The sequence below is a fragment of the Stegostoma tigrinum genome, chromosome 14, assembly GCF_030684315.1.
Source record: "Stegostoma tigrinum isolate sSteTig4 chromosome 14, sSteTig4.hap1, whole genome shotgun sequence".
Lineage (NCBI taxonomy): Eukaryota > Metazoa > Chordata > Chondrichthyes > Orectolobiformes > Stegostomatidae > Stegostoma > Stegostoma tigrinum.
Genome location: NC_081367.1, coordinates 57,839,914 through 57,852,713, shown reverse-complemented (window position 1 = coordinate 57,852,713; position 12,800 = coordinate 57,839,914). Strand labels below are relative to the sequence as shown.

General features: G+C 43.1%; 1 protein-coding gene across 2 annotated transcripts in view; it reads right to left on the bottom strand.

The window, feature by feature from the left end:
* Positions 1–12,800, bottom strand: part of fndc3ba (fibronectin type III domain containing 3Ba) — a 348,395-nt gene that overhangs the window by 112,017 nt on the left and 223,578 nt on the right. For both annotated transcript variants that reach the window (XM_048542804.2, XM_048542805.2), the window contains 2 exons: positions 12,157–12,397; positions 8,305–8,586 (listed from right to left, as the gene is read on the bottom strand). In XM_048542804.2, coding sequence (XP_048398761.1) covers positions 8,305–8,586; positions 12,157–12,397 — 523 coding nt within the window. The remainder of the gene's footprint in view (positions 1–8,304; positions 8,587–12,156; positions 12,398–12,800) is intronic.

Genomic DNA, 12,800 nt, shown 5'->3' with positions numbered 1-12,800 from the left:
AGTCCTTTGCTCTCCTTCTCATTGATACTTGTCCCTAGCCTTTACCCATCTCTGGATCACAGTCTGCCTTGTTGCCATTTCTGAATCAGGTTCTGTGTTGGGACATAAGAGATGAAAGGTGAAGGCAGGGAAGTCCCTCATGGTTCAGGAAAACTGGGCATGGCAAGAAATACGACTTTTGCAAGCAACACCCATTTCCCACAAACTGAAATGGAGCTCCTGAGCCACTTTCTCCACCCCTTGTGATTGCTTTCGAAAGATTCCAACGGAACTTGACATGTGTCATCAGCAAAGACAGCTACCATACCTTCGATCCCTTCATCCTCACCCTCTGTATTAGGTATAAAGAGTTGAGGCCCTAGAACTGAGCTCAGATGCATACAACTCGTGACATCCAGCTTCAAAAAGACCCACTGATTGCTATTCTGTGCTTCCTGACAACCAGCTGATCTCTCCATACCAATATGTTAGCCCTTAAGCTGTGAGGTGATTTTCCGCAATAATTTAATGTGGCATCTTATCAAATGGTTCTTGGAAATCTAAGTACAACCCACCCACTAGTCCCCTTTTATCCACAGCACAACTTACATCAAAGATTTTTATCTTGTCACACATCAGTCTTTTTGCAATTGTTGACTGCATATGGACCGTCACATTTTCTTCCCCTTAAAAACAACCTATTCTAAATGTATAAAGTGAATTTACGGGTCAATAATATTTCAGTGAGTGAAAGTTGTTATTACATTTCCCCAGAAGATAGTAAGAACTGCCGATGCTGGAGTTAGAGATAACACAGCGTGGAGCTGGATGAACGCAGTAGGCCAGGCAGCATCAGAGGAGCAGGAAAGCTGACGTTTCGGGTCTCTCACTTGGGACAAGGGCAATTAAGCTGGATGTGGCCTATGATGGGAGATCAGGTTGGATATAGATATTTTCTCATCATTCTCTTCAGAGACACACTCACACGCCTCTGGAGCAGGTGGGTTTTGTACCCAGATCTCCTGCTCTAGAGATAGGGACACTACCTCTGCATCACAAAAGCACTACCAGCTCGGACATACTCCAGGCTCATTCAAATCTGAGCCAGAAAGTCATGGGTTCAATCCCACTCTAGGGTCCTGAGCACAAAATCAAGGCTGGCATGCGCATTGCAGCACGGAGGGAGGGAGTGCCACATTGTCAGAAATGCCACCTTTCCAAGAAGATACTGAGTTCCCAAGACTATCCTCTCGTGAAATTGCTTGCCCCGGAAGAGAATCAGAGGGGTTCACTGTGGTGGGGGACAGCATGTAACATTTTCCATCATTCAATATCATTAAAGCTAGGTCATCATGTTACTTGTGGGATCTTGCTGTGCACAAACTGATGGCAGTGTTTGTGGGTTCACTCAAAAAGTGCTTCATTCATTGTGAATAGCTCTGTGATGTCCCGAGGTGGAGAAAGATGCCACCTAAATGCAGGTCATTGCTTTCTTCCAATACCCACAGTGAAAGATGACTGGAGGCTGATTGGCGATGTGTGATGGGTTGAAGAGTTTAGCAAAGATCTGTAGCTCGGGTTGTGGGTGAGGTTGCTGACGTGCTCACCGTGCTGGCTTGCTTTTGTTCAGATGTTTTGTCACCATGGTAGGTAACCTCATCAGTGAGGCCTCCAACGAAGCAATAGTGTTCTAGTCCGCTTGGAATTGACACTGTTTGGTCCATTATGGAGAGCTGTGTCAGTTCCGGTTTTGATCTGTCTGGGTTTGTATATCCGGGTCCGATTCTACATGTCTGTTGATTGCATTATGGGTCGAGAACCATGCCTCTACGAATTCCCATGCATGTCTATGTTTGGCTTGTGTGCTGGGAGCAGGGATAGAGGGAGATTGGAATGGAGTGGACAATGTGCCAAAAACAAGGTGTAAGCCACACAGATCATGGCTTATTCTTGACCTCAACATTATGTTTCTGCCTGATCTCCAATTTTCCAAGTGTCTGATTACTTATTACCCGCTGTAGTGGATACAGTCAGTGACTCAGTATAAACATCTACAGCATCTCTGGAATACAGCATTCCAACGATTAACAACCTCTCAAAGAGGAAATGTCTCTTCATCTTAATCCAAAATGGCTGAACCTTTAATCCTGAAATTATGATCTTCAACCAGCAGGGGGAAGCAGTCTCTCCATATCTCAACCTATTTTCTTCCAAAATTTTCTTCTAATTAGTCTAAACTCCAAGTGAGTTTATGCTCAAATACTCAATCTGTCCTCGTAGGATGACCCTCTCAGCATCACTTTCGACCTTCAAATGTGAAGAAAACTCAGAACACGCAACAGGTTGTGTAAATGCACACTCTCACATGTACGTACGCTCTCACATAAACCCAAGTTCTCTCACAAACACTCGCTCTCTCTCACACCTCCCTCTCACACTTTCTCTCCCATACCTCTCTTTCACATTCATACCTCCCTCTCACACCTCCCTCTCTTACTCTCTCTCATGCCTCCTTCTCACAAACACTCACTCTCTCTCACATCTCCCTCTCTCACTCTCTGACAAACACACTCTCATAAGTGCTCACGCTCTCACATATATGCATACTGTCACCTATATGATCAGTCTTACTTATGCTCACACACGCGCATGCACTCACATACATACACTAATGCAAACATACTGTTGGACACATACACAGACTTTCACACTTGCAAAACTCTTACACGTACACATATTTCTCACATATACCCACTTTCACATGAATATAAAGACCAGTTTATTTTTGGACTGTGGACTGTAAAATGGGAAAAGCTGCTATAACACAAGATAACTTTGGAGGAAGATGTTGTAATTACATAGAACCCCTACAATGTACAAAGGCCATACCAAACCAGACCCAGGCTCTTTCCTGATCCTCATATGCACAGGTGTTCCCTTACATGTCCCTGCAGGTGTAATCTTTTGAACAACTGCATTATTGGATCTGCGTGTGTGCGTGCGTGCGTGTTTGGGGGGGGGGGGGGGGGGCAGGTATTTTCTGACCAGTTACTATGGGCTCTGGAGTGCACGAACTGGGTAACAGTTACTTGATTGGCCCCTGGGCATAGGTGAACACAGCCCTGTCTTGTTTGTAATGCTGGGAAAACATTATTTATTGGCCATCCCTACTTGCTCCAAGGGCAGTTAAGTGCCAACCACACTGCTGTGGATCAGGAGTCAAGTGTAGGCCAGACTAGGTAAGGATGACAGATTTCCTTCCCTAAAGGACATTAGTGAATGAGATAGGATTTACAACAAACAACAACAGTTACATAATTGACGTAAGGGCAGTTGTATATTCTAGATTTTTATTGAATTTAAATTTCACCATTGCCCAGGGATAGAGGAGCAGAGCTTCTTTAAATTACTTTAACTGCTTCCTTAACTATATCAAAAGGGAGAGAGAAGCGAAAGTGAACACAAGCACCTTGGAGAACAAGGCTGGCGAAATAATAACAGGGAACCAGGACTTAAATACTTTGTATCAGCTTTAACAGCAAGATACATTAACAGCGTTCCAAAATTACTAAATGATCAAAAAGGCAAAATGAAACAAATACAACTATCACTGGAGAAAAATTGTTGGGGAAATTAATGGGGCTAAAGACTGATGAGACCCATGGGCCAGATGGGAAACATCACATTATAATGAAAGAAGTCACTACAGAGGTAGTGGATGCACTGCTAGAAATCTTTCAGGAATCCTTAGACTCTGGTAAAGTCCCAGAAGAGTGGAAAACTGCCTGTGTAACACCTTCATTTTAAAAATGGAAGAAGATGTTTTTAGAAAGGCAGCTGTAGGCAGTTATCTTAACATCTATTATTGGGAAAATGTAATCTCTTATAAAGGATGTAATAGCAGAGAATTTAGAAATTCATAGTACAAACAGGCAGAGGAGATCATGCTTGACAAATTTATTCAAATTCTTTGAGGAGGTTAGAGGAGGATGGACAAAGGGGAAGCAATGTATTTAATAATTGGATTTTCATAAGCCATTTGCCACACACTTAACAAACAAACAGCACATGGTGTTATATCAGCATGGACAAGAATTGGTTAACTGGCTTATGGTGAGGCAATAGCCTAGTGGTATTATCACTAGACTCTTAATCCAGAGAGCCAGATAACATTCTGGGGACCCAGGTTCAAATCCCTCCATGGCAGATGGTAGAACTTGAATTAAGGATCTAATGATGACTGTGAATCAATTGTCAGGGGAAAAACCCATCTAGTTCACTCATGCCCTTTAGGGAAGGAAACTGCCATCCTTATCTGGTCTGGTCTACATGTAACTCCAGACCCACAGCGATGTGGTCAACTTTTAGCTGGCCTCTGGGTGATTAGGGATAGGCAATGAATGCTGCCTAGCCAGCAATGCCTTCGTCCCGTGAATAAATTTTAAAAAAAACTGATAGAAGACAGAGAGTTGGGATAAGGGGGCCATTTTCAGGATGCCAATCTGTAATTAGTGATTGTGCCACCGAATCAGTACTGGGCTACAGTTGTTTACAACATATATTAATGACTTGGATGAGAGAAGTGAATATGCTACAGTCAAATTTTGGATGACATAAAAATAGGTGGGAAGGCAAGTGGTGAGGATGACACAATGAATCAGCAGAGGGACATAGATGGGTTCAGTGGGTGGGCTAAAGCTTGACAGGTGCAATATAACATGGGGAAATGTCACATTCTATATTTCAATAGGAAGGATAGAGGAACTGAATACCTTTTAAATGGAGAAAGACTGCAGAAAACTATGGAACAGAAGGATTTGAGAGTCCTTATCCATCGCAAAAAGCTAGCATCCAAGTTCAGCGGGAAATAGGGAAAACAAATGGAAAGTTGGCCATTACTTCAAAGAGAATGGAAAACAATATAAGGTGGTTTAGCTGAAACTAGACAAGACAATAGTTAGACTACTACTGGAATACTGTGACCAAGACTGTCAAGAGCTGATTCACTGGACTGATATCAGGTATTGAAGGTTTGTCTTCTCAGGAGAGGCTGAGTGGATTTGGCTGGTGATCGTTGAAGTCGACAAGAATGACGGATGGCTTTATTGAAACATACCAGATTCCCAGAGATCAGTGTAGATGTGGAAAGGTTGTTTCCCCCTTGTGGGACAACCTAGGACTAGAGGGGACAATCTCAAAAGGGGTCAGACATTTAAGACAGAGATGAGGAGGAATTTTTATCTGAGAGGGCTGTGATTCTGTGGAATTCTTTATCGTAGAGGGCTTTTGAGGCTAGGTCATTACGTACATTCAAGGCTGAGATAGATTTTTAATCAGTAAAGGAAACGAGGGATATAGGGAAAAGGCAGGAAAGTGGAGTTGAGAATTATCAGGTCAGCCATGATCTCATGAATGATGGATTGAATTGCCTACTTCTGCTCCCATCTCTTTTGGTCTTATGGGATTTGAACCCAGGTCCTCAAAACATCAGCTGGGCGACTGGATTCCCTGTCCAGTGACTATTTTATCCCCCTTCCACATCCACAATACTTCTGTATTTTCTCTTTGAGTGTCAGCCTATATGAGTATGGGAGTTTTTCTTTTTAAAAAGGGAAGTTTGAGTTCAAGAGTTATAAGTTAGCAATACAGTTTTCTGACAACAAGTAATCATTTTGATGATTAATGATAATTACTTGGTATGCATACCCTTTTAACCTGAATTAGACAGGTTGGTAAAATTGGGTAATTCGGCATTTTAGTCAAATTTTCACATCTGAGATGAATCTGGAAATAGTGGGGCTTGATTTCCAGTGCACTATTGTGACACATAGCACATACTCTCACATCTGCACACACATGATTCATGGAACACACACCTTCCTGCGTGAGTGTGTGTGCGTGTGTGCGTTTGTATGCATACACAACATACACGACATGTGTGTGAGTCAAAACACTGCCAGCTCTCTCTCTCTCACATACAGTACATTCTCATGGTTTGAAGTGTAAGACACAGAGTACATTGTGTACGTATACTGCTAGAAGGCCAATCGACCACAGTGAATTTTCTCTTCTCTCAGGAAGGTCTCGTCTTGTTTGGTTTACCTGAAAGATTCAAACAAAACTGGAGATGTAACCTAGGAAGGAAGAGTTTGGCATGCACATGCTTAGGATCAGACTATGCGTGAGTGTAAGAAAGACAGCCAGACAGAGAGAGAGAGAGAAACATGCCACAACTGAGTACAAGGCGACAGTGTGTCCAGGGAAATTCCTGAAACAAGGAGATATGTTGTGCTTTGTCAGACTGGTAACTGATAGCCTTTCCTGAGTTGACAAAAATTCAGTCGTTGTGGCAACCAAAGACTTACAAAGCAGAGTGATTGCTGGTGAAGACATGCGATCTCATTACACCTTCCACCGATGGGGGATGGAAACTAGAGGCTGTCTGCTACTGCCCAAATGATGAGGGGAGATTACAGATGTTGGGGGAGGGGAATTCCCAGCTATTGGGTGAAGGCGGAGTCACTGTCAATTAATCATTGATTGACATCACCTGATTTTCTTTCAAAAGACCATTGGACCATTAGATGTAGGCTGGAAATAGGCCATTAGGCCCATCATGTCTGTTCTATCATTCAATTGCAGATCTGATAGTCCTCGATTCCACTTTCCTGCCTTTGTCCCCTAACTCTTGATTTATTTACTGATTAAAAATCTGTATATCTCAGCCTTGAATAGACTCAACAATCCAGTGTCTCCAGCCCTCCCTACAGTAAAGAATTCCACAGATTCACTGTCCTCCTAGAGTAGAAATTCCTTCTTATTTCTGTCATACCCCTCACTTTGAGGCTATGCCCTCCGTGGCCAGCCTCTCCCACAAGGGGAAACATCTTTCCATTTATTTTTGTGTTAGCTGCAAATCTGGCTATTGCACATTCACTTTCCTCATTCTAATCACTCGCATATATCATAAATAAATGTGACCCCAGCACTGATGCCTGTGGCACTCCACTAATTAGGTTCAAAATGTCCCCTCTCCTTATCCCAACTGTTTGTCTTGTATTAGTTAGTCAATCCTCTATCCATGCTAATACACTACCTTGAACACCCAACAAATCTTACATTACACTGAAGGAACATCTTGGTGGCAGTGATGGGGGGGGGGGGGCGCGGTGAAGAGTTGGGGGAGTGCGGTGATCTTGCAGGTGAAGATACTGTTTTTCGATTCTTTTGTGGACTGTGGGTATTACTGGCAAAGCCAGCATTTGTTGCCTATTCCTGGTCCCTGTTGAACTGATTGGCTTTCTAGGCCACTTCAGAGGGCAGTTAAAAGTCAACCATACTGTGGGTCTGGAGTCACATGTAGGCCAGACCGGGTAAGGAAAGCAGATTTCATTCCTTAAGGGGCGTTAGTAAACCAGATGCATTTTCTGACAATTGATGATAGTTGTCATTATCATGAGTTATAAGAAAAGGCTGGATAGGCTGGGGGCTTATTTGCATTGGAGCATGGGAAGTTAAGGGGTGACCTTATTGAGGTTTGTAAATTCATGAAAGGAAAGGCAAGGTAAGCGGCAGTTATCTTTTTCCTAGGGTGGGTGATTGCAAGACTAGGGAGCATATTTTTAAGGTGAGACAAGAAAGATTTAACAAAGACGCAAGGGGCACCCTTTTAACACAGAGTGGTTCGTGTGTGGAATGAACTTCCAGAAGAAGTGGTGGATGCAGGTACAGTCACAACATTTAAAAGATATTTGGATAAGTACATGAATAAAAATGTCTGGAGGGATATGGGCCAAGAGCAGGTAGGTAGGATTACAGTTGGCATGGACTGGTTGGACCAAAGGGCCTGTTTCCATGCTAAATGACTCTATGACTCTGTTATTGAAATTTGACTCAGGTATGTATTCATTGAATTTCAATTTCGTCAGTTGTCATGGTGAGACGTGAACCCACATTAGCCTCCCACAATGTCACTGCCTTCCAATTTTCCCCGCTTCTACTGTCCCTGTCCTTCTTGATGGTTGAGTTCACAGGCATGGACAGTGCAGACAAATGAACCTTAGCCGAGTTGAACATGGAGGCACCGCAGTATTGATGCTGAGTTTTTCAACATGTCTCTCTTGCTCTGTCCAGGGGTAGGGTTAAGAGGGTCTGTGGTATGTGGTAAAGGGAACCACAGGCTTGTGGATACCCTAAGGAGTGGTGATGGGGTTGGTGGGGATGGAGAGAGAGGATGGGTGTTGAGGAATGGTTATCACAGCTGATCCTGAGCCAATCTACAGGTGAGGCCTACACAGTGTCTGCAAGGCCTGGTGAGATCCTTACCTTGAATGTCCTGCTCATTCATCCTGGGGCTGCTCCTCGCTCTTCGCTCTGACTTCTTGATACCCGTTCCTCCACCCCCTCCCACCCCTGCCACACATGGTCCCTTCCCATAGCCATTGTATATTGTGGCACACGAGCTCATGTGGTTCTTATAGATGGTTGAGGGTGGGCTATTCAATCGATTCTGACGATCGATCTTCAGTTTTTTGTGCAGTCGGTCATGTTTACTGTATTGGTCTTCCCTTGTGATGTAACTGGACATCCCGTAGAGAGGGATAAATTCTGTTGAAAAACAAAACATAGCCGTAAATACGAAAGGGACAGAAAGGGAAGAAGAAACAAACAGAAAAAGAAATACTAAAAGTAGATTCTTTGTGCATTACTTGGAGTTTAGAAGTTAGATCAGGGAATGGTGCAGAATGAGGTTTTAATTCCAAACTTCTTGTAATTGGATTAAAAATTGTAAAATTTGAAATAACAGCATTTGAACTCATTCTCTGGACTACCATTCCAGTCAACTAATCACTTTACTCCTTTATTATTATCACTGCAGTAATATTTATTCCAACACTTTGCCTTCACACATTTGCCCACTTATCCAGGTTCTCTGATCATTTAGCCAATCTTCTACTTGTAGTACGCCAAACTAATACCATGGGTTCTTACCTTGTGGAGTAATCTTCAATGTGGCCCCTTACTGAATCTCTTTAGGAATTCCAAATACACTATATCTGCTGGTTCCCCTTCATCCTCCCAACTTATTACATTCTCAAAGAACTCAACATATATTTCCCTTTCACTCAATTATTCTGTCTAATTGTCTCAAGATTTTCTAAATATTCTGTCGCTACCAGCTTAATAACAGGTTCGTGCATTTTTCCAATAGCAAAGTTTAGATTAACAGGCCGAAAGTTTTTTTGGTTTTTGACTCCCTCATTTTTTGAATACAGTTGTTGCACTTGACATTTTTCATTCCATTGTGACCTTTCCAAAATCTAGGATATTTTGGAAGATAAGAACCAATGCAACCATTATACCTGCAGGCACTTAGTTTAAGATCTTAGGAAATAGGCCATTGGTTCCAGTGGGCTTGGCAGCTTTTAATTCCTTTATTTTGCCCGATAGTTTTGTTTGGTGATCATGTTTGTTTCAATTACTTCTCTCCTTTTTGCCTCTTCATTTTCTACTGTCTTTGGGATGCTTTTTATGTCCTCTGCTCTGAAGACAGTCATAAGATACTTCACTAAAGTCTCTGTCATTTCCATATTTCTGATTTATTATTAATTTCCCAAACTTACCATCTGCAAGCCAAAATACTCATTTTGGCTACTTTCTTCCTTTCTGTATACTTGTAGAAGCTTTGACTGTCTATATTTCTTGCTAGTTTTCTCCTTTACTCCAATTTCTTTCCATTTATTCTTTCAAGTCATCCTTTGCTGGTTTCTACATTTTTTCTTGGCAGACCACTAATCTTAGCTGCATTGCGTATCTTCTCTTTCAATTTGAAACTTACTTTAAATTCTTAAGTTAGGCAAGGATGGTACATTTGTCTTGTGTAGTCTTCCTTTCTCAATAGAATATATGTTTATTGAGAGTTGTGGGGCAGCAGAGTGGCTCAGTGGCTAGCACTGCTGCCTCAGTGCCAGGGATCTGGGTTTAATTCCAGTCTCGGGTGTCTGTCTGTCTGGAATGTGCACGTTCTCCCTGTGTCTGCATGGGTTTCTGCCAAGTGCTCTGGTTTCATCCCACAGTCCAAAGACATGCAGGTTAGGTGGATTGGCCATGCCAAATTGCCCATAGTGTTCAGGGATGAGTAGGTTATGTGCATTAGTCATGGGAAATGCAGGGTTAGGGGGATGGGTCTGGGTGGGATGGTCTTTGGAGGGTTGATGTGGAGTTGTTGGGCTGAATGGCCTGTTTCCACATTGTAGGGATTTTATGATTATGAAATACGTCCCTAAACATTTGCCACTACTTTTCTGCCATCTGACCTATTTTCCATTCCACTTTAGTCAACAATGTCTTCATTACCTTGTAAGTGCCTTTATTTAAGACACTCACCTGTTTCAGACACAAATTTCATACCTTCAAACTGAATGCAAAATTCTATCATGTTGTGAACGCTTTCACCTCAAGGATCCTTAATTTGAAATAATTTTCAATCTTGTCTCATTGCACATTACTGAGACTATAATAGTCTTTTTCCTTATTAGTTCCAGAATGTACTGTTCCCAAAAAAAACCCAAAAGCTAGCTGGAGATAAAATCCTGGCCTGTGTTTGTAAGCCCCCACACACTGTATTAGAAATAGAAGACGGAAATAGAATCGGGAGAATAGGGTAGTTTAAGACGCAGTCTAGATTTTAATGCAGGCAGCACCAACATGGCACTGATCAAAGAATGTTACAAAATAGGGAGATGTAATTCTGCCCATCATGTCTGTGATGGCTCTTCAAAAGGCCCTATCCAATCAGTCTCACTCCCTTACTCTTCCCCTATGGTAATGCACATGTTTCCTTTTCATTACGTACCCAGTTCTCTTCAGGATGATATTACTGTCATTTCAGGCATTTGTGATGCATTTCAGACTCCGTTACATTGATGACTGTATCAGCGCTGCCTCGTGCTCCCAAGAGGATCTCGAAAAGTTCATCCACTTCACCAACATCTTCCACCCCAACCTTAAGTTCACCTGGACCATCTCCAATACATCCCTCACCTTCCTGGACCTCTCTGTCTCCATCTCAGGCAACCACCTAGAAATCGATGTCCATTTCAAGCCCACTGACTCCCACAGCTACCTAGAATACACCTCCTCCCACCCACCTTCCTGCAAAAATTCCATCCCCTATTCCCAATTCATTCACCTCCGCTACATATGCTCCCAGGATTAGATTAGATTAGTTTAGATTCCCTACAGTGTGGAAACAGACCCCTTGGCCCAACAAGTCCACACAGCCCCTTGAAGCATCCCACCCAGACTCCCGCCTCCTTGACCTGTCCGTCCTCCCCGGACTGACCTATCCCCTCCCTACCTCCCCATACATACTCTCCTCTCCACCTATCTTCTCCTCTATCCATCTTCAGTCCACCTCCCCCTCTCTCCCTATTTATTTCAGAATCCTCTCCCCATCCCCCTTTTCTGATGAAGGGTCTAGGCCCGAAACGTCAGCTTTTGTGCTCCTAAGATTCTGCTTGGCTTGCAGTGTTCATCCAGCTCCACACTTTCTTATCTCGGATTCTCCAGCATCTGCAGTTCCCATTATCTCTAGCCTTCTTGTTGAGTCTTTTTTTCTCCAAATAGGATCAAGGCTGATCTGATTTTGGCTCAACTCCACCTTGTTGCCTACGCCTGATATCCTCTGACTCCCTTGTTAGTCAAGAGTCTCTCTACCTCTGCCTTAAAACTATTTAATAACCCTGCTTCGACAAAGAATTCCATAGACCGATAACCAACCGCAAACTTTCCTCTCTCAGTCTTCAGTCAAAGGACTGTCACTTTTAATCCATGCCCCCTGTTTCTAGCCTCTCAGGTAAAGGGGAAACATCCTTTCAGTACCCGCCATGTCAAATCTTCTCAGGATCTTTTACATTTCAAAAAAGTCATCTCCAATTGTCCTAAACTCGAATTCTCAACCTAAACCAATTCCTCACCAGATAATCCCTCAACCCAGGGAAGACCTTCTCTTGTAACACATTCACATCCTCTCTTCAATAAGGACATCAAAACTGTATGTAATACGTGGATCTTACCAATGCCTTGGATAACCACAGCAAAAACATCATGACTATTATATCCGCTTCCCTCGAAGTCAATGTCAACATTCCATTTGTGAGCTTGCTGACCAATTACCTTGCTCCCCGTATATTGTCGGTGGAAGGTGATGTTGAAAGAATTGAGGTGGTAGATCTCCTGGCCCAGTGACTGGGGGATAATAAGCTGCGTGCGAGTGAGGGATGAGATGCGGATGGTGCGTGATGTACGGAGGCAGGTGATGTGTCGGAGAGATGGCTGATGGGTAGCTGGGTGGAAAGCATTCCGGTGATTGTGGGGTGACCACCACTCTGCGGACCCCCGTGTTATCCTCGATCACCTGTGATTGAGAAGGAGAGAGAGCACAAAAATCAAGCTGATCCTCTTCGCCTTCACTTGCTGGGCATACATCCCCTGTCTCACCCTGCATTCATATGGCAGCTTGGGATTACATAGGATTACATAAGTCATACAATGTCGAGAAACAAGATATTCTGGCCAATTGATTCATGTACACATGGACCTCCTCCCCTCCCTCTTTCTCTCACCCATCAGTGTTTTCTTCTGGGTCTTTCTAATAACATATCATCTCGTCATTAGCATTTTGCTGTTCATGCGAACTTGCTCAAATTGAGTGCCACATTTTCTTACATTACAACAGTGATGAGACTTTGCAAAGCAAGTCATTGGTGCAAAGCACTCTGGGATCTCCCGACGTCACGGAAGATTCTATAGAAATACAT